The sequence below is a fragment of the Brachycentrus maculatus genome, unplaced genomic scaffold, assembly GCF_059751285.1.
Source record: "Brachycentrus maculatus isolate JH-2025_06_01 unplaced genomic scaffold, ASM5975128v1 h1tg000608l, whole genome shotgun sequence".
In the NCBI taxonomy this organism is placed as follows: domain Eukaryota; kingdom Metazoa; phylum Arthropoda; class Insecta; order Trichoptera; family Brachycentridae; genus Brachycentrus; species Brachycentrus maculatus.
In genome coordinates this window covers 293,095-313,565 of record NW_028281347.1, presented here as the reverse complement: position 1 = coordinate 313,565, position 20,471 = coordinate 293,095, and the positions used below count along the sequence as shown (strand labels likewise).

At 32.2% G+C, this 20,471-nt stretch overlaps 2 protein-coding genes and 1 long non-coding RNA gene across 4 annotated transcripts; 1 reads left to right on the top strand and 2 right to left on the bottom strand.

Annotated features, from left to right (window-relative positions):
• Positions 1-4,544: 4,544 nt before the first annotated feature.
• On the bottom strand, positions 4,545-6,182 carry LOC148301106 (uncharacterized). Its single transcript, XR_015838840.1, has 2 exons — positions 5,770-6,182; positions 4,545-5,061 (listed from the first exon to the last, which is right to left on the bottom strand). It is a non-coding gene; the product is annotated as an uncharacterized LOC148301106 (long non-coding RNA).
• Positions 6,183-10,312: 4,130 nt separating this feature from the next.
• Positions 10,313-14,890, bottom strand: Vsp37A (Vacuolar protein sorting 37A). The gene is made up of 6 exons (XM_088273816.1): positions 14,547-14,890; positions 13,405-13,597; positions 12,678-12,816; positions 12,435-12,605; positions 10,769-10,920; positions 10,313-10,644 (listed from the first exon to the last, which is right to left on the bottom strand). Exons 1-6 carry the CDS (start codon positions 14,621-14,623, stop codon positions 10,441-10,443), a joined length of 936 nt encoding a protein of 311 aa, XP_088129942.1. The 5' UTR covers positions 14,624-14,890; the 3' UTR covers positions 10,313-10,440.
• Positions 14,891-16,370: 1,480 nt separating this feature from the next.
• On the top strand, positions 16,371-20,454 carry LOC148301104 (protein stunted-like). Of its 2 annotated transcripts, XM_088273814.1 has the most exons (4): positions 16,371-16,500; positions 18,575-18,705; positions 19,087-19,123; positions 20,321-20,454. In XM_088273814.1, the coding sequence occupies exons 1-3, from the start codon at positions 16,472-16,474 to the stop codon at positions 19,098-19,100; spliced, it is 174 nt and encodes a 57-aa protein (XP_088129940.1). In that variant the 5' UTR covers positions 16,371-16,471; the 3' UTR covers positions 19,101-19,123; positions 20,321-20,454. The 2 variants fall into 2 exon arrangements, with proteins under 2 accessions (XP_088129940.1, XP_088129939.1); XM_088273813.1 differs by lacking the exon at positions 19,087-19,123 and having other exon boundaries at positions 16,374-16,500.
• The last annotated feature ends 17 nt before the right edge of the window (positions 20,455-20,471 follow it).

The following is a 20,471-nucleotide window of genomic DNA, read 5'->3' as shown; positions in this document are numbered from 1 at the left end:
AATTTATTTGTATTTTTTGAGATGGTTTGGACATGTGAACCGAATGAGTGAAGAAAGAAAAGTGGGACATATTTATAAGGTGAATGTGGTTGGTAATAGAAAAGAAGGAAGGCCGTGGAAAATTGGCGTAATCAAGTAATTCAAACAATTGTACGTGGGCAGGTCAGGAGTCAGAATAATTGGCGGGTATGTATGAGAAAAGACATTAATATAAGAAGGGTGAAGATTGTTTGCAAATACAGATTGGTTTGGCGTTCTATTCTCTCTGCGTACCCCTGCGGAAAGTTGCGTGATGGTTTTCAAACATCGCGTACTGTTATTTTTTGACATCTCATCAAAGATGAAGAACAATATGGAAGAACAATATGAAAACGATGCGCAATGCGTCGAAACACGTGTTACAATAGATGTTAAGAAATAGTGGTATTTACCAGGTAAAACTTAAATTAAAAATGACAGATATTAGGTACCAAGTGACCGTCGAATCAATTAATGAAAATCTTATATACTTGTGTGTCTTATCAAAGAATACCGCTTTGTAGATTGAATAGTGATCTTTTTTTCTCTTACAGTTTTATTTTAACTTTAAACATAAGAAAATAAAACACAGACAGGGACACATTTATATGGGTGGAGGGAGCGGACTCCAAGGTGGGTACTTAGGGATAAAAATCAAAACTTTTAATTATTCCGAGATTTGACCTAAAATATGCTTGGACTTACAGCTCGTCTTCGATCTATAATTACCTACGGTTTGTGTTTGGACATTTTCAAGGAGAAAAACGATTTTATTAAATCGTACATTTGTCAGGAATTATTAAAAATATTTTAATGAATTATAAAAATCAGCATAGATAAATAAAAGTAACGAATGGTGGAGCATATTCAAAATTAAACTTACTGGCGTTGAAAATTTCGTCAATCGTAACGAAACGGGTTGCGTTTCCATTGATTTTTAGCAAACGGAATACAGAGTGATATTTTATTAGATTTTTATTAATTTTTAACTTGATGGGAGTAAGATAAAGGGTATTTAGTTCGTATTGTATTTTTCTTTACAAAGTCAAAAATTAACATAATTTTTGAAAACGCATGTTAATTAGTCTACTAGTTTACCATATCTATATTTTATAAATTCTTCCAGTTTTTTTTATGTTATTTTCATGAAACCAAATGCATTTATGGGCATTCACGTTGTAAAACTTCGTAATTACTTGTGTTTCCATCAAACCAAATATGCACGCGGAAAGTTGCGTGATGGTTTTCAAACATCGTGTACTGTTATTTTTTGACATGTCATCAAAGATGAAAAACAATATATTTGGTATGCATATTTGGGTATTTACGTTGTATAACTTCGTAATGACTTATGTTTTCGTTAAACCATCTGTATTTTCATTAGGTATATAACTTCGTTATTACTTATTTTTTCATTAAATTAAATGCATATTTAGGTATTAACGTTGTTAAACTTCGTAATTACTTATGTTTTGTTAAACCATCAGCATCTTTAGGCATTTACATTAGGTATATAACTTCGTAATTACTTATTTTTTCATTGAACCAAATGCATATTTGGGTATTAACGGCGTATAACTTCGTAATTACTTATGTTTTCAATAAACCATCTAATCTTTAGGCATTCACATTAGGTATATAACTTCGTAATCACTTATTTTTTTACTAAACCGAGTGCATATTTGGGTATTTATGTTGTAGAAGTTATTATTTTTTGACATCTCATCAAAGACGAAGAAGAATATGGAAGTCTGGGCATTTGCGGGGCTGACGACCGTCATAGGCTGGTTTAAGTGATCACTTTACACACGTGTTACATTCACCAATTCTAAATTCAATTCTATTAGAATTGGTGAATATTACACGTGTGTAAAGTGATCACTTAAACCAGCCTATGACGGTCGTCAGCCCCGTAAATGCCCAGACTTCCATATTCTTCTTCATCTTTGATGAGATGTCAAAAAATAATATGAAAATAACTCCTGTAATTGGAGATAATCCAGATTTTGTGAACAAGTATTTGGACACACTCAAAATGTTGTATAACTTCGTCATTACTTATGTTTTCAATAAACCAACTGCATCTTTAGGCATTTACATTAAATAACTTCGTAATTACTTATGCTTTCGTTCAACTAATTGCATCTTTGGACATTTATTTACATTGTATAACTTCGTAAAAATTATTAAAGGAAACAATTGTTTTTATACCACTTGAGATTATTTATGACTACTAGTTTTGGAAGCTAAGCTTTCATCTTCAGGTCTGAATAATAACTAAAATATAAAATAAAATACTGTTCTATAAATAAGGAGAGGGGTAAGTTAGGGGGAAGGGGGGTTACTCAAGGGGGCGGAGTTTGAAAAAAAGGAAAAATGGAAAGCAAAGGTGAACAATATATTATTTATTAAATTATTATTAGAATTCAGGTTTTTTTGGATATCCTCATTTTCTAAATTATTCACAATTTGGCCTTTATGTGGTACAAGGTGTAATAATTTTAATTTATGAGAGTGGAATGAGTGATTTGTATCTATTATGTGATTTGCAAATTCCTAAAAATAATTATTAACAAGACCCCTACGATGTTCTTTCATTCTAATCATTAAATTTCTCGCGGTTTGGTCTATATACCTTTTATCGCAATCTCCATTACATTAATTAATTTATTTTTTAGTTATTATTCAGACCTGGAGATGGAAGTTTACCTTTCGAAACTAGTAGTCTTAAATAAACTCAAGACGTATAAAAAACAAGTGTTTTCCTAATCATTTTAACATATCTTACCACAAAGCAAATGCCTAAACAATAAATACAATATATTCTGTTATAATTTCATTTTTAATTACGTTAAAAAAAGTTTTTGCTGACCATCAAAATCTTTTAATTCAATAATTATAATAAACAATAGCATATAAATGTGAAATAACAAAAGGTCTAGTTGAAAAAATATATTATTTCTATTAGTTTTCCTATGTAATGCCTCCGTAGTGTAATTGGTCACGACGCTCGGTTACCGTTTGGAGGTCCCGGGTTCGATTCCCAGGGGGGATTCCCGATTTTAAAATAAATTTAAGTGAATTTTTCACTGTAATATTTATTCAATACTACCCTGGAGTGGTACCTGAAGCGGAGGGCTGATCACCTTTCCTTCATGTGTTAACGATCAATATAACACTGCGTTTATATGACGCAGTGCCCTACGCACCATAGGGGTGCGGATAAGGGTTTGAAAAGTTCTCCTATGTTTGTATGGGCTTTCTCGTATTGAACCCCAAATGTAATCTCCCGTCACATTCTCATTGTTACTGCCCTTGTTAAAGTCTTTCAAAGTCCATCGCATATTGGTGACAACATTTTTGTTACTTCTCTTGAGAAGTAATTATTGAACAACAAATACAAAACAAACAATGGTACCCATGGCATGTTTTTTGCTATTCTTTCATTAAATTTCAGCTGCTAAAAAATAAATTGTTTATAACATTATTGAATTTGGAGTAAGGTCCTTAAATTATATTGCTAATACCCAAATTAACCAGCTGCCCGACATATATATAATAAAACCCATTCGGAGATCCAAAATAAATGATCTGAGAAGGTACTTTATGGAAAGATATATATGTAGTGATTAGTCTTATTTCATTATTTTGTTTTTACTTTATGTTTTTCATATTTTCTCATTTGTTATATTTTCTCATTTTTTATATTTTCTCATTTGTTTATTTTAAATATGCTTTCTTACCTTGTGTTTTCTCATTTATTTCTTTTAAATATGCTTCTTGTGCCTATTTATTACACCTGTTTATTGTTTTTATATTTTGCCATGTATTTGTATTAGTTTTGGTTATTTAAAAAAAAACTTTTATCTTACTTTATTATTTGTGTTCCAGTCTTGTTAACCTTAATGCCATGTCCCAAAATGAGAAATAGAAAGTACTCAACGGGAATATTATATGTATATATGACTTATAAGACAATAGGGTTTCATGCTTCAAATAATAGAGGGCACGATCGAGGGAATAAATGCCAGAGAACGCCCACGCCGCGAATACCTAAGCCACTTACACGAAGACATGGGCTGCTCGACGTATGAGGAGCTGAAGAGGACTTCCGAAAATAGGCGAGAGTGGCGAAAGAGATGTCATCTTTTGCTACAGATCAATCCGCAGTATTGAGACCAAAGAGGATGTTTTGAAATAAATAAAAATAAATAAAATAAACAAAAAAATGAAAACACTGAAAAATTGTTATTTGTAACAATATTTTATTGTTGCTGGAGAATGTATGTCCTCATGTCAGGAGAAAAATTATTGACTGGGTTACCATGGCAAACAATTTTGAAACAAATCAACAAACATTCAAGGAGAACTTGTCTATTTTTTTTCTATTTTTTTCATAGAGGATGTGTTCTCTAGATGAAATTATGGTAGAATAGAAATTTGTTAGTGTTAAAATGTATGCTTGTGTCATTGAAAGAAAGATTCCCGAAGGTATGATTTTATAGTATAAAAATAAAACAAAGCGATTGAGATACTTGGAAAATTATTTATTATTTAGTAATCTACATACAATTGTGTCTCTAAGTGCTACAATAGTTTGTGTATTACAGGAAAACAAAGTAGAATGTTAAACTTAGCAGTATACTTGTAGTACTTGCTGCATTATTTATCACACCAGAATTTGCAATATCACATTTACCACACTTATACTCCCTTGCCATTACTTTAAAACCGAATGGAAGTCTACTTTCAGATAACTCAGCCAGAGTTCTCAAATATTTAGTTTTTCTTCTTGTGATCAAAAGGCCCGTACATGGTGAACGCACTTGTCTGGGACTTGTAATTCTTTCCAAACAATTGATCCAACTGTTTGAACATATTAACCAATTCTCGTTTTCGCATAATGCAAGTGTTAGAGCGAATGTAAAGTTGACCAATACATAGTTGACCAAGATATTAAACAGTTTTGAGAGTATTGCTGCGGACAGATCATTTTGAAGTCTTCATATTTTACATCCCTCGTCCAAGGCGTTATACTAGAATCTGAAAAACATAATTGGAATCAATCAGTAATGATAATTAATTATTTGTTTGGTTGGCATTAATAGAATTATATCTATTGGATATAATTCTATTAAACTAATTAAACTGTTGGAGCATTGTGTGTTAGAGAGTATTAACACTAGACACTCCACATTTAGGTCAGCTTCTGAGTCAAGTAGAGGAAAAGTCTGTGAAGCAGTTCGGGGACCAAGCCTTTGCAGGCCATACTGCCTGGAACCATTTTCTTATTATACTGAGGATAATCCAGAATCCCAACTGCTTTCGGTCCTTCCATCCATTAGATATAATAAAAATTGAGATATTTTTTTAAATTCAAAACCCTTTTCCTTTGAGCATTATGCCTCCTTTTTCTGTGGAGTGTAATTTATGAATTACATTTAGATTAAAATTAAGTTAATACATAATATATGGCAAATTAGTCAAATACAAACCATCCTTGAGAGATATTTCGTAAAATATGCACTATATGAATTAGCCGAACACCATAAAAGGTGCATAGGGCATTGTATAGAACAACGAGGTGATACATTGATCGCAAGTCGAAAGATACATTTTGCGCTTCAGGGTTGGAGGCAAATGTGGACTAAGCGGACGGAAAAAAAAACAAACTCATCATTCAAATTGCTAGTTGCTTTAAAAACAAACTTAAAATACAATTTAGTATATATTGAAATAAGCACTACTCGCCTAGTATGTTGATTTTTCAAAACAGAAAAATTTTCAAAGATTTTTCAAGTCAAGAAGTGAATATTTAGCATTTTTCAAAATCTAGGACAATATATTCTTAAAATCATAAGCATTCATATTGGATTCGGTTGTAAAAATGTGTACATATTAAGCGTATTTATGAAATAAAACATTTTTATCTGTTTGTACTTGATTGTTTTCTTGTTTACAATTAAAATTCAACATTATTTATACAGCAGACCGTTTCTGGCAGATGACAAATGACATTTCTCGCCATAGATACATGAGACACATTGACAGACCAGACATAGACGTTGTTCTCAATATTGTTTTAGGTAGGTACTAAGGTAGTACTTACATACGTTATGTATACGTATTATTTTCTGGAAATGTTACATCATGTACACTACACGGAATTTTACCGTCCGGCAGTCCGGTTTGAAAAATAAAAGAGACTACGACAATTTAGCGTGATCGAATTTACGCGCAACGTGTTCACGCACCGATCAAGAGTACCGATCCGAAGAAAGATGAACAAAAGCACAAGCCAATCCGAGCCAATCATCGTTTTAAAACGCTAACTGACGTGCCGGACGATAAAATTCCGTCAAAAAAATCAATCATCGTTTTATCACGCTAACTGAAGTGTTTAAAATTCCGTGTAGTGCACAAACGCCCTAAGGTTTTTTACTTGAAAAAATGAACATGGGACACCTGTAGATATATAGACACATTCTCACAAGTGATATTCAACGTCAGGGGGACTCGACATGTCAATATATGAATATAATCCAAGGTATTCCTTTTAAGGGGTGTTGGGACATCTCATGACTCACCAAAAAATTAAAATACCACCTCAGTAAAAGTGCCTTGGTTTTCGAGATATTTCCACTTTTATGAATTTCCCTAGAATCTACCCCTTAGATCCGTTTTCTGAGTGCCACTTTTTAAAATTTTCATATTTTAGGATTCTAAGTTATGTTTCACAATCAAACACAAAATAGTTTAATTTAGCATAAACATTTTTCACTTTACTAAACTTCTTTACATCGTAATTCCCAATAAATGAAATACATAATTTTACAATAAGCTCATTTTGCATTAAAAAAGCAATATCTTTTTTTCTAAAATAAAATATACTAAATGTTTTACCGTTTTTAAAATGACATTAATTGAACAAACTTTTTAAATAGCTTGCCAGGTTAGCATCTTATATTTTTTTCAGGGTGAAGAGTCAAAGTCACCTAATTTTAAAATCATTGACCGGGAATTAATATTTTTTTCCGCCAAGGCAAGCCAGTATTAGTAATATTTTGAACTGTGATTAACAGGAAAGTTATTCAGTATTATGAAACTCAAAAAACTGATCTAAGGCAACCAATGTTCGGGAAATTCATGAAAGTGGAAATATCTGGAAAACTAAGGCTCTTTGAGTGAGGCTGATTGGCGGACTGAAAGAGCATTTATATCGGCGGATCATGTTCCAAACCTCCGAAAGAGGTGTATCTCAGGATAAAGAGCAACAAACCTTTTTCCAACCCTGTCTCTTTTTACTTCTCAAGAGATGCTTTGTTATACCCTCCACTTGTTTGAAAATTAAGAAATTTTCGATGCTCATGTTTCTTGAATAATTTTCAACCAGTTTTTTTCTTTTCAGGATGGCCTCTGAACATTCCTTATCACACCATGGGGCTGGGGGAGGTTTTACTCAGTTGCTTTTTGTTTTTATAGGAATACATGTGTTAGCTACACCTTTTGTGTTGTTGTTACCTTGTTATTTTGTAGGATCAGCCACCTTGAACGACCACAGACCAACTTATTTATTTATTTGTCGTAACGTAACACGTTACGATTCGAGCATTCGTATAGTTAGTACAGCGAGCCGAGCTTGTTCCGAGTACTTCAACCGATTTTAGATTCTCGCCACAAATGTTACGTTATGACGAAATGCTCCTCTCAGTCCTCACCTTAACGCTTCGATCTACTACAACTGCTATAGGTAAAGTGATCTTACCAGCGCACTAAATTTGGCAATTGTGCCTTTGCTGTTGCGGGTTGATGGCGGGGAATGCTCTTCCTTGCAGTAGTTGGAAACAGTGAGAGTGAGATGATCTTTAGAAAACTAAAAAAGCATTTGTTTGCTAAATCATTTCCACTATCTCCTTTTCCCCAATTCAATCACAGTGAAGCACCTTTCAGGTAGTATTTTACGAAAATCGCGTTGTATAAATTATACACATTTATTATTATTATTACAAATCACTATCCCAATTTGCCGACCTTTCTGATGGCATGAATAGTTGAATGACCAAATCTAAGCTTCAGTGCCAGTTCTTCAACATGGGATAAAATTATGACTAACGAAATATAACTTTAAGTTTTGTACTGCCATTTCTAGGTGGAACTGCATTTTAACAACTTTGTAATTTATTCTATGAAAATAACCAATTGCTGTGATAAAATATTCTTTTACCTTTTTTTCAAACTATTGGTATTATAGTATGAATAATTTTAAAGTAAGAGTAATGGCTTTCTAATAAAAACCCCTTAGGGCCTCTGATGACTCTGTTTTTAACAAAGTAGAACATTGTATTCGACAAATTGTTAACTGAACAAATTAGGCAAATAGGATTTTGGTGGATTATTGGCCATGTCGCCAAAAATTCACCCCTGAAGAGATGTATGTTTAAGTCATTTTGCAAAAACATATATTTTCGTGGAGGCAATGTGGTCACGCTATTAATTCCACATAGTTTCAGCTGCAAGAATGTTGTATTCCGCGACATTTTTGCGTACAACCAATAGCAATTAGTTATTTTTATAGTGTTAAAGTTATATTCAAAATATGTGGGTTGATATTATTTTTCCTCAATCACATCAATTCTGAGGGAAAAGTCTAACTCTGCTTTTTCATGCAGGAACTATTAAATATTCATTTATTAAAACATTAACTGTGATAGGACAAAATAAATTAACAAAAAAATTGAGAAAAAACTTTATTAAATTTATTAAATTTTTAAACATATTTAAATTAAATAAAATGATATGCATAAATTTGGGAAAACAAAACAAAAATAATAAATATTGCTTATTTTACAACATCACAGGACTAGTTAACAGTGATGAACATATCCGTTGTATTACTTTAAGAATTAATTTGCACTTAAGTTTCATAGCTATATTTATCTTTTTTCTTACTCCTAGTGGTGGATTACTAAACTACGAATAAGAACTCAATTAATTTTACATACACGTATCTCCGGTAAACCTTGGCCGTTATCTTTGTGTACTATCGGATAATTATATCTTAAGTACAATTTACACTGCACATATGCTACATCCTATGTACGCCAAGTGCTTACTGTCTCTGAGCCCCTATGTACACTGTATCCACCACTGTTTGTTCCCCTCTCCACCTTTCGAACCCAGAAACCGAGACCTTGCTTTCAGCTAAGCATTATTGTTGCGGATGCACCGGCGTGTGGTCTCTAAAAGGACCTTTTCTTATTTAGTAATATTATGTTATTACATATGTAAAAACCACCTTGCGCTAGTATCCAATAAAGAAACTTGGAGCATCATAACCTTCAGGATTTAGGACCCCCGAGAGCGACAATGTGGAGAAGACACGCCCAGCCCCTATTTACAGTTAGTCAGTGCACGGCACAAATATTATTAGCAATAAAATACTTCAACTCAATTCAAAACCATTTCCCGAAGTTAACGGTAAATCAACTTCACCTTGTGAAGCTAGACGCAAATGAATTTTGATAGTTACACTACCATTACAAAAATTAGGAAATAGAAATGAGAATTGTAAGCAGTATTCTACCCCCCTTAACAAATAATCGATTTTGTTTTCGGGGGTGGCTACCAGCCCAGTTTATAGTACCAATGTACTAACGCAGTCCTGAAAGGAACCATTTATTTCAAAGAAAAAATGCTGAATTAAGTATGTTGGAAGGGAAATCGCCAGCTGTGTTTGCTACGGGAGTTGTTTCCCAAGTGAACACCATAGTTTGCTGCTGTCCTCTTTATTTATATGGTGGCAAACTAAGTGAAGGGAAGCAGCTCTAGAGCCGCTGAAAACATGCGGTTTCCACCCGAAATAATGTATAGAACTTGTGTTTTAAATATCAAAGGGTAAGTAAATAATTAAAATGAAAATTTTTACACAATATTTGTTTTCTAGATACTTAATTTGTAAGATTGAAAAAAAATGGTAATTAAATAATTGTTTCCTAACCCTCTTTATCATTTATCATTCACTCTGTGTAATACCACTTAAAAACACTACTTCATGACTACCGGTTTTGGAATAGCAATTCCATTATCAGGATTGGATCAACTGTATTGCTTCTGAACTGTTTCTTTATTGCTGATAGTCAAGAGCCATTCGATTTTTCTTATGAACTCGCGGACTCCCAACCCGTAACTGCATCTTAGCAGGCCTCAAACTCTTCCTGCTGACCCAGTGTTGTAAAAATCCAAGTGAAGACAATCAGAGTAACCACTGCTGGAATGTCAGATCAGAACAACAGGAGACGGGTTCCATCATTTTTAATACTACATTAAACACGGCATTATAGAATATCACATTGGTAGGCTATAAAAGTTTTTGAGTGCATCACAAATGCAATCTAATCACAGCAATGATTAGACAAATACTGGTTATTTGGAGGGCAAACCAGCCCTGTTCAGCTGGGCCAGTTGGTTGGCTAGGCTTTCTTGCTTCACTCTTCTCGTTAAACCTAAACTGCGCGTGGCTCCGTAAGTTTTCAGGAAATGCTCACTGTCAATCTCTCCGGCTAAAAACTGTTTGGCGATGTTCTCTGCATCCTTATCAGCTTCGGAAGCCAAGGTAAGTAACGACTCCTGATACAAAAATTCACCATAAAACTGAGGACTAGTTTAAGAGTACCCTCGTACTGTTTTAGTTTATGAGCATATATATGGAGAAAACAACATTAAAAATAGAAATTTACTAAAAAATGCTTACCACAATTGCTTTTGGCGTATAAGCTTGAGTGAGTTTTTTATGTTCAAAATATTTTTCTTCAAATTTTTTTTTAAAATGTGATATTTTGTCTCTTTGACTTTTGAGACCTTCTTTCAACTGAATAATTTCATTTTCCTTGCTCAAATTATCTTCTGAAAGTAATAAAATTATGCATGATGTGTTAGAAATAATAATAATAAAAAAAACACCCAGGAACCAAATTTGTCTTTATAAATAGAGAAGACCTGGCTCGGAAGTATGGCAAGCACCTTCATTGCATTTCTGATTCATATCAGAAAGCACTGAAGGTGTTGATCAATTATTGCTTGCTTTTAGAAAGAGCTAGCTCAAATATGTTTGGGAAGCGCTGAATTGAAACAATACGGTTAATGTACATATCCATTCTGTTGAATAAATTCCGGGACAGGGTAATTTATAAGGCCTGTGTAAATGATTTTTCATTTTTTTCCGCTAAGTTAGCACAACCGTACTCTATATTAACAGAAAGTTTGAGTGGGATTTCCATTTAGTTTGTTGACAGCAGACAAAAACATTGATTTTACTCGAGTACATATGTATTGCAATTTTTAATAAGAAGACAGAAATTAAACAAAGAATTTGTCTTAAATTTTGTATTGCCAATGAAATTTCAGGGTACAAAGGCGTTGAAAATGTTGCAGAAAACCTTCAGTGACTGAACTATATCAAGAACAAGAGCATTTGAGTTGTGCAATGCGTTCCAAGAGCCTGTTTTAAGGAAATTTAATAAATTTGGAATGTAATCCGTGCCAGCAAAATGGTGCCCTAAAGAAATCAGCGCTAAGCGGGGTCTATTTTCTACAAATATAAATGACAATGGTATAGCAAAATGACACATATTCTTGCACTAATGTCTGTTATTTTTGTATGCAGTGTTCAATTGTCGCTTTTTAATATACAAAAACTAATGGGTTTCAAATGACAAAACAGTATTGAAGTACATATATAAACTTATTGGAAATGCACACACCTTACACACGACCGAAACGATGTAAACAGGTTGGGATTTGACACATCATATATGCAACCGTATAGATATTAGAAAACCATAGAGTAAAAGGTTACATTTTTCGGTTCCTTCATGAATCACTAACCGCGCTGTTAAAACAGCGTAAATAGGGGTGGCGTTAAGCATGGTATTACTGTGCATATAAACAATACAAACTAACATAATTAATTAGCTAAGATTTTTTGGATATTGAATATAATAAATTAATAAAATGGCTCACTCCTTTCAAGAACGTCATAAATCAAAAACTGTCATTTTTCAGTTGTGCATGTTTTAGGAATGCCCAGTAAATGTAATATATCCCAGCAAAAGCGGCATATTTTTAACTTAATACTTACCCGCTACAGGGCAGAAAATGTTGTTTTTGCATTTTTAAGAAAAAGTACTGTTTAGTTATAATTTAATATTTTTCAACAATGAAATAATTAAAATCTGAAGGAGAAAAAACCTTCAGGTTTTACCTAAAAAGATCTGTTGCGCGGTAAAAAGTTTAATAAGTGGCTCGATATTTATTTTCAATACATGTATTATACTTTTAAACTTTAAAAACGTTATCCTGAAAAATCAAGTTTTCTGATTTTTGATGTTCTTGAAGTGAGAGTATTCTACTTGACATACCCGCTAGTATTTTAATATCCTCCATAAGACTGTTCAAGTTCGTTTCCATTTCGAGAGCGGCAGGTGTAGACTCGATGAATTTGTCCATATAATCAGGGTATTTATATAAAAGTTCAATTTCTTCATTGGACAGGGCATCCAGTCCAGGAACAGTTGAGGAAGTGGATAGTTCTGAAATATAATATCAAATCATGAGACAACTAATAGTTTGATACACATTTAGAGTTGAATGGTAAAACTCACTATTACTGCAGGTCGGAGTGCATTGTGAGGCCGATCCTTCATTATCTGTTTCTGCTGGACAAACTATTTGCGGTAATGAATGTTTGAAGTCTCGGATAATTGCTTGGACTACTCTGCCCAAATCTGAATGCATTGTAAACTGTACAAAAACAGTAGTTCAGTAACATATTACATTACAGAAATAATGGGTTTTCACATGGTGGGTATGGTGTAATACAATGTAAAAAAATATATATAATGGTGTATAGATTGCTTATAAAAATCAATTTAGTAATAAAATTAATGACTATTTTAATTGTTTGCAAATATTTCATTACAGATTTCCTAATTTGCAGGTTTAAAATAAAAATGATGTTACTTATCGCTATGACTATTTCCTTGGTAAGTAATGCAAGCAGTCAAATCACACAGAAATTGTTGAATTTATTCTTGCATTGTGATCACTTGTTATAAAATGGTTTCCAAGTTTATTAGGAAGGTATAAACCTTCAAGGAATGGCTATTGTACCTTGTATTAGCGTTCTTACTGGCAGCAAGTCTGCTGAGTAGTAAGTGTATACGAGAGATGTAGCGTCGTGTTATTTCCAAGAGCGCAGTATAATTACACCAAAGGAAAAATAATATTGTTAAGTACATTTTTAATATTAATTTACATTTTTTGTTACTCAACCCGAGTATCCGAGAAGAAATACCTATAAGTTATTTATGTTTAGAATTGAATACATACATTTATTAGACCAGGAGCTCCGGTGATATCTCTTGTATTACTCTGTATCCAGGGATGAATTACCATAGGATTGACGCGTAATATTGGCTTTTCATTTGGAAAATCTTGGCCCAGTATAACTTCAATACAGATTTTGTTGTTTCCAGAAATAAATTCAATTTCATATTCACAGTTCTCTTTTTTTTCTACAACACTAAAATGAAAAATTTTACGTCAATATTTCATTTAACACGTTATACGCCATGGGTGCTCCCCATTGTGATGGTGACCTTCCTGTGTTGGACCACAGCACATGGGGGGCACCAGTGACCTCAATCAAGAGCTATATTCAGAATGCTTTAACTATGGAACCCATCGTCAAATAAAAAAATTAAATAAACTAAATATATTATATTATAAATATGTAAATTACTTAAGTTTTTTTTGTGAATTTCAAAATTGACTGTCAATAGGATTTTCGTAAAATGTTTTTTGTGTTTTGTTTCATAAAATAGACATAAATACAATAGTTGTATTTGTTTTGATATAATTTTATGGCAAATTATTGAGTTTTTCTTATGTGTTGGGCATGGGGAACCAACATATCCGACATATAAAAATTGAAGAAGATGATTCTGTGTTAACCGCATTGTAGGTGTTTATCAATTTATACAGCGCACGTCTGACAGTTCAGAAAATAAAGTCAAAATAAGGTGTAGAGTGTCAGCCACCGGTGGCTGACAAGGTGCAATTGGTTTACCTTGTATCAGGCACCGGTGACTAACGTGTCAGTCAACGTGTACTTGTGTCAGGCATAATCCATGTGACCCGTATCCACAATGAAATTAAATTAACTGAACAATGAATTGAATATGTGAGGATACAAATTAAAACAGTTAACAGTAATTACTGTAATTATAATAAAGTATGTAGTACAATAAAGCACAAGTACAATAAACCTGTTATTTTACATTAGTTTCTTACAGTTGATAGTAAAATTACATAACAAGTTATGTTTAAGGAGTTAAAACATTACTTTTTCTTTAATTCCTTGTCCCCACTAAAGCCCACTCTACAAGCTCATACAAAAATAAGGCTTCCATTTATATATGTCAATGTAACGATAGAATAAGTATTGACAATGCCAGTCATAATATACTTACCAGTCATTGAAGATTTTCAATGTATCGATTTGGCGCTTCCTATCCCTCGATTCCATTGCAAAACTATTCCAAACCATTGTTTCTAGTAAATGCTCTTTGACGCTGATAACTTATTATATGTATGAAGAATACTTTTTTAAAGAAAATCGTTATTAAAACGTTCAAGCAGGATGATACTAGAATCCGGATATTCACGTAAACATATTACAATGGAGATTTAGTATGTAAAAATTGCTTAACACTTAACACAGCTTTCGGTGAGGTCATATTTGAAGATTATAATTCGCTGACAGAAAGACCGCCAGAACCAAAGACTATATACTAGCCAGAACCAACCACAGACTAAAGAAGAATTCATATTTAACTTACCCAACCTGATCCAGCCCGACTTTTTTTATTACCTAACATCCAAGTGACTGATATTTAACTCAATACGGCTTATTCTTTTTAACTCAATATCGAAATCTATCTCAATACCGCTTTTATACTTAGGTTTCAACTTTATAAGTTTTATAGCGTATACCTTCTCGTGAGTTGATTTATTTACGAGTAGGTATATAAGCTAAAAATAATTTACTTTTTAATAACGTAATATCTTAATTTCATTTATTTATCCAGTTTTCAGGTCCTGCTAGGCAATATAATTTTTTTTAATGTCCTTAATGTCCTCAGGCAATATAATGTTTTAATGTCCTCAGGCAATATGATTTTTTTGACAGTCTTAACTCTGTTCTCCCATTCACATTTGCCAAATGCTCTCTATCAAATATTCATTCGCTCCACATGTCCAAATAACCAGAAAGAGCCCCTTTCCTATTCATTCCAACCATTTTTAATTCTGTCCTGCATTCCTTTACAATATGAATACAATATCCTTTCATTTTGAATTTTGTCAAACATCGATTTTCATTTTACATATTCGTTATTCAAAATTTAAAACAAAAATATGCATTGAATGTTTCAACATCGTAAATGACTAACATTATTGATGTTCACCCTTTTAAAAAAGTTGATAAATTTCTGTTCAAAGTTTACTCTTTAAAGTTTGTTTAAGTTTGTTAATTGTTTTATTTATTTGGTCGCATTTTCATAAAAAATATCTTAAAATTATTTATGGTAACTTGCTTCAGCAAAAATAATCAAATTAATTTTATGAAAACTTATTTAAATTTATACCATTCTGGTCAAATGTTTTTATCCCTTCTTTATTTTATTTTAGGCTCAAAATAAATCTTAACCTTCCCCTCTCGGTAATATGTATTTACTACAAATCGACTTTAAAAATGAGAATATCAATATAAAATATAATAGATACAGGCTCAGAATTTTTGCATTCTTCCGTGATATAATTATGTAAATTATGTTGGAGCGACAGAAATAAATAATTTGTGAAAAAATTAGGAATAAAATCACTAATTCACAAACTTTCGGTGTGTGCGCGTGTGGCGTGCTTTGTAAGTATACGCGCCTTATGTCTTTACCCCGCCAGCCGCCAGTAATTTGCAAATTGTCTGACGTAGCATTCGTGTCACTACGCTAGCTATTGCGGCTACTTGCAATGTTTTTTTTTTTAGGTAATTACCAAAGCTAAAATGTAAAAATTGTTACATTTCAACTTTGACTATGGTCAATAAAAGCAACATTTGGAAATATTCTTATTTTTCCTGTTTTTAAACCACATTATCATATGGTGTACAAAATACATATCACCGGTGCATGCGGAAGTTTTTTAGCACAGTAAGGGAAGGGTTAAGAAATGTATAGATAGGTACCTAAAAAAAAAGTTTTTGGAGCGATCTACTTGGTCTATGGTAATTTTTCATTATTGTTTATTGTCGCTGGTAATTACGTAAGTTCGTGGGAAGTCGGCTGAGAGAATTGCATTTCGAGAATTATAGCCGATAAGCCATAAAAACTTATCCAAAATGAGTGCCTGGAGACAAGCTGGATTAAAGTAAGAGAGTAAAATTATTTTAATTTTAAATAAAATATTTATAGTTGATTCATTATTCTAAAATTATAGATGCACTTTGCATTAGTGATTTTATAAAATTTTCCATGTATTAAAATCAAGGAGGTCGATACTTTTTAATTATAAATTATTTAACTTTTAGTAGATGTTTCCTTAATAAATTTTAGTCGTGAAATTCGAATTCTAGAATTGAGTTCTAACTTATAATAAACTAAACTAAAATGTCTACTTTTGTCACATTCACGGTTTGACATTGTAAAAATTAACCTATTATACAGAGCTATTTTAACATTATTAAATCGGTAAGTAAAAGTTACCGAGACCCAAGTAAAAATTAAACTTTATGTAGGATTATGTAACTACCTTCAATAACAAAATCTTAAGTATTAGTACATTGTCATACATTATAAAAGAAAAATCTTTCTAGTTTTTTCATCAAATCATTATGATAACTGATGTCTTGATAACTTTTCACAAATTAGCCCTTTCATGGTTTAACTCCTATTTTCAGACTGGTAGATATTATTCAAAAACGAAACAAGGAAAACCGGCGTACGCATTGAATAATTGTATTACAGGGTTTACATTTGTTGCAAAATCACGGTAAATTGGTATTTTAAAGTATAGGGTTAAGTAGATAGTACGGGGAGCAGGGCTGTATGCAGTGTTACTCAGTTCTCGTAATAATCTCAGTGTCAGAGTTGGATATCACAGTTGCAGATGACAAGCATTAAATAGTCAAATAAAGAATAGTGTGGTTGTCAATAATGGGTAGAATTGGTGAATGTTACACGTGTGTAAAGTGATCACTCAAACCAGCCTATGACGGTCGTAAGCCCCGTAAATGCCCAGACTTCCATATTCTTCTTCATCTTTGATGAGATGTCAAAAAATAATAGAGAAATTTGCGATGATCTATTGTTGAAAATATTTATTGTTCTTTGGGTTTGTTTTCAGAAGTTAAATGGAACAGCCTCTCCATTCCAAGTCCACAGTCTAGCATTGCACGTCCGTGACAACCTCTTTGTTCACACTACTGTCCTTCGTTCGTGATTTAGAGTAGGCAATAAATAGGCTTAGCATTTTGTATCAAAAGTATTGAGTTTTCCATTTTTTCACAGATGTTACAAGCTGCAGTCGTTGTTACTCTGCCTTGTTCGGTATCCAGTCTGTTCTTGATATTCGGAGCATTGCTGCGGTTTCATGAATCTACATCAATTTCCAGTGTTATATATAATAAAAAAAATAATGCAGTAAAATACTAAATCTAAGATTCTATTGAATATTATAACAAAATTAATAAAACGTGATCTCTTTTATATTTGTCCGTATTTTATGTTTTGCTTAAAAAAAACTTGTATAATTGCATTTATTTGATCTCCATTTGTTTTTTTAATATTGCGAATTCTTCACTGCGAATTTTAATGTAATTTTTCTTTCATTGTGATGCGACATACTCAATAAAAAAAGTTAGATTTTCTTTTTGTTTAGGGTGCTGTTAATCCGTATTTATGATAGTTGATGCTTTGGAAAATATTGAAAATGATGAGACCTGATTCCAGTAACACTGCACATGGGATTTTATATGTAGCTCGGTACTGAAGTTGAAAATTAGACGCTATAATACGTTTCTTTGAGATTCTGTACGTAGTTTTTTTTAAGATAAGGTAATTATTTGTAAATATACAATAACAGGTCTTAAGCTTAATAAATTACAATCACATCCATAGTGTAGTATTGACTAGTTTAACTTCCGTGCATGAAATCCCAGGTTCGATTCCTGAGCAAGTCAACATCAATATAAAATCTTTTTTCGCTCTTGATATTCACGATTTACTATATTTAATTAGTATTTAAAGCATATTAATTTTCAAAATTAATTTTTACAATTTTTGATGGTTAAATTATTACTATTTTATTTTCTTCTGTAAAGTAATCCCAAATAGATTTGACCAAAGATTAAATTGATGATGTTAAAATGGAAATTTGTACACAATCACTTTCAATGGTTGCAACCATTCCCGGCATATTTCTTTATACTGTGGTTTTTTTCTAGCTACATTAACTACTCCACAATCGCTGCCAAGATCCTGCGTCGTTCCCTGAAGGCCGACTTGAAGACGGATGCCGCCCGTCGGGATGATACTCACATCAGATTCACCAAGTGGGAGGCAGGCCAACCTATAAGTAAGTATCCCTTGAATAAATGAGCAATTTGCCTTCAGTTTTATTTGTGATGTCATCTCATTGATTTCGGTTAACTCGGAAACATCATACCTAGGACACCATTTGGAGACAAAATGATTTGATGTTTCAATACTTTTATTAAATCTGAATAAATCTTTATCTCCATGTAAAGTCAATTAAGACTTGTGATATTTTCTTACAAAATAAAATATTTTTGTAGGGTTTTGAAATAATTTTCAATATTGTGCTATGTTTAAAATATACTATCATTGAATACTATTATATCTTTAAAAACGTTAAGGTCTAACTCATGTTGTATGAAAATATATCTTTTCTATTATTTTTATTCTTTTATTTGATACATGTATTATTCTATTTCAGCTCAGTCTAAGTAGAAAAGTTGTAAGTGTGTATAAATGTGAGTATAAGAGTAAAAGCATGTTGAGTATTAACATGTTTTGTCTCAATTTAAAATTGCCTGCCGTGTGTCAGTAATAATAGGCTTTACATTTGAATATGTAGTAATTATATTCAACGTAACATAGTAGGAACTGCCTAAAATTATAAAAAAGATATAATGGCTAAATTAAATCTTGCGCCTCTTGATGTAAATTATAATACTGCTTAAGCTACTGTTTTGACTCATCTGGATATTATTGATGGTCAAACGAATCACCTACCTATTATCTGTTGTTAATTTTACTTATTTATTGTTATAAAGGATACTGTGGCCTTAGCTGACAATATTATTATTCATTTATCCTATTACATTTTCTCTGTGGTGCGGGAGTCCATAAACTGCCTCCTGGCTCTTCTCTCGGCTCCCAGCTCCCCTGCATCCTCCCAAATCAGGCTTGCATCCCGAAAGTCAGACCAGAACTGCCGACAAATTGTCAATAGTGGATGTCGTTCTTTCAACATAAAAAAATCAAATAAACAATGTTTTAACAGTAATCAGGCTTACATTTTGATCGCTAATGCATGGTGTGTTTTGAGCAGATACCAGGGATAGAAAAAACAGTTTTATTAATTTTAAACAAATTGTTTTTGACATGTTTTTTCATTTTTGTTGTTTTAAATCAATATTCCTATACAATTTTGTGTCCCTGTTTTTGAACATTTTTCAAATGAATAAACACTTAGTTTGAATTTTAAATTAACCGGCAGGAGAAGCACAAAAGGGGAATACCGTCATATAGAGCGACCTAATGAAATATTATGTGAAATATTATATGGTGTTTGCGGACAACATTTTCCCTTAAATAAATTTACAGAATTTTTAAATTTTTATATAAAAAACTATTCATGTTCACCATTATTTTTAATTAAAAAAAAATTATTAAGATATGTGCATGGACTATCGGAATAGTCTGATTACTTGGTAGGTAGGTCTTCGGTTCTTCTCCGGCCTAAAGGAAGGGTTAATTCACAACCCCATCAAATACTAAAATATGTGAACTTGTCAGATTAATTACCAAATATTTTATAATCAAAATAAGTTGATTACAATGAAAGCTTGTTTCCTCCCTAAATAATAACAAACCTTGTTTTTTTTTTTGTATTTTGGATCAGAACATGTTTAGAAGCATTATTAACCTGTATTTTTCTTTTCTAGAAAATGCACCTTCCTTGAACTGAACATCAAAGGACTAGAAGAACTACTTCACTGCACAAAAATAAAATAAAAACATACAAGCAATGTAAAATAACCATTATTCTTTCTTTTAAATATAATATATAATAGTCAAATGATGTATTTTATTCCA

Bases quoted from the DNA above. Each gene is read 5' to 3' on its own strand.
- Vsp37A (XM_088273816.1), bottom strand. From the start codon at position 14,623: ATGGTTTGGAATAGTTTTGCAATGGAATCGAGGGATAGGAAGCGCCAA. The intron at 12,817-13,404 runs GTATGTATTCAA...GTTTTTGTACAG, and splicing joins GAGCTCCTGGTCTAATAAAT to TTTACAATGCATTCAGATTT. The intron at 10,645-10,768 runs GTAAGCATTTTT...TTTTTGTATCAG, and splicing joins ATACGCCAAAAGCAATTGTG to GAGTCGTTACTTACCTTGGC.
- LOC148301104 (XM_088273813.1), top strand. From the start codon at position 16,472: ATGAGTGCCTGGAGACAAGCTGGATTAAA. The intron at 16,501-18,574 runs GTAAGAGAGTAA...GTTTTTTTCTAG, and splicing joins TGGAGACAAGCTGGATTAAA to CTACATTAACTACTCCACAA. The intron at 18,706-20,320 runs GTAAGTATCCCT...TTTCTTTTCTAG, and splicing joins GGAGGCAGGCCAACCTATAA to AAAATGCACCTTCCTTGAAC.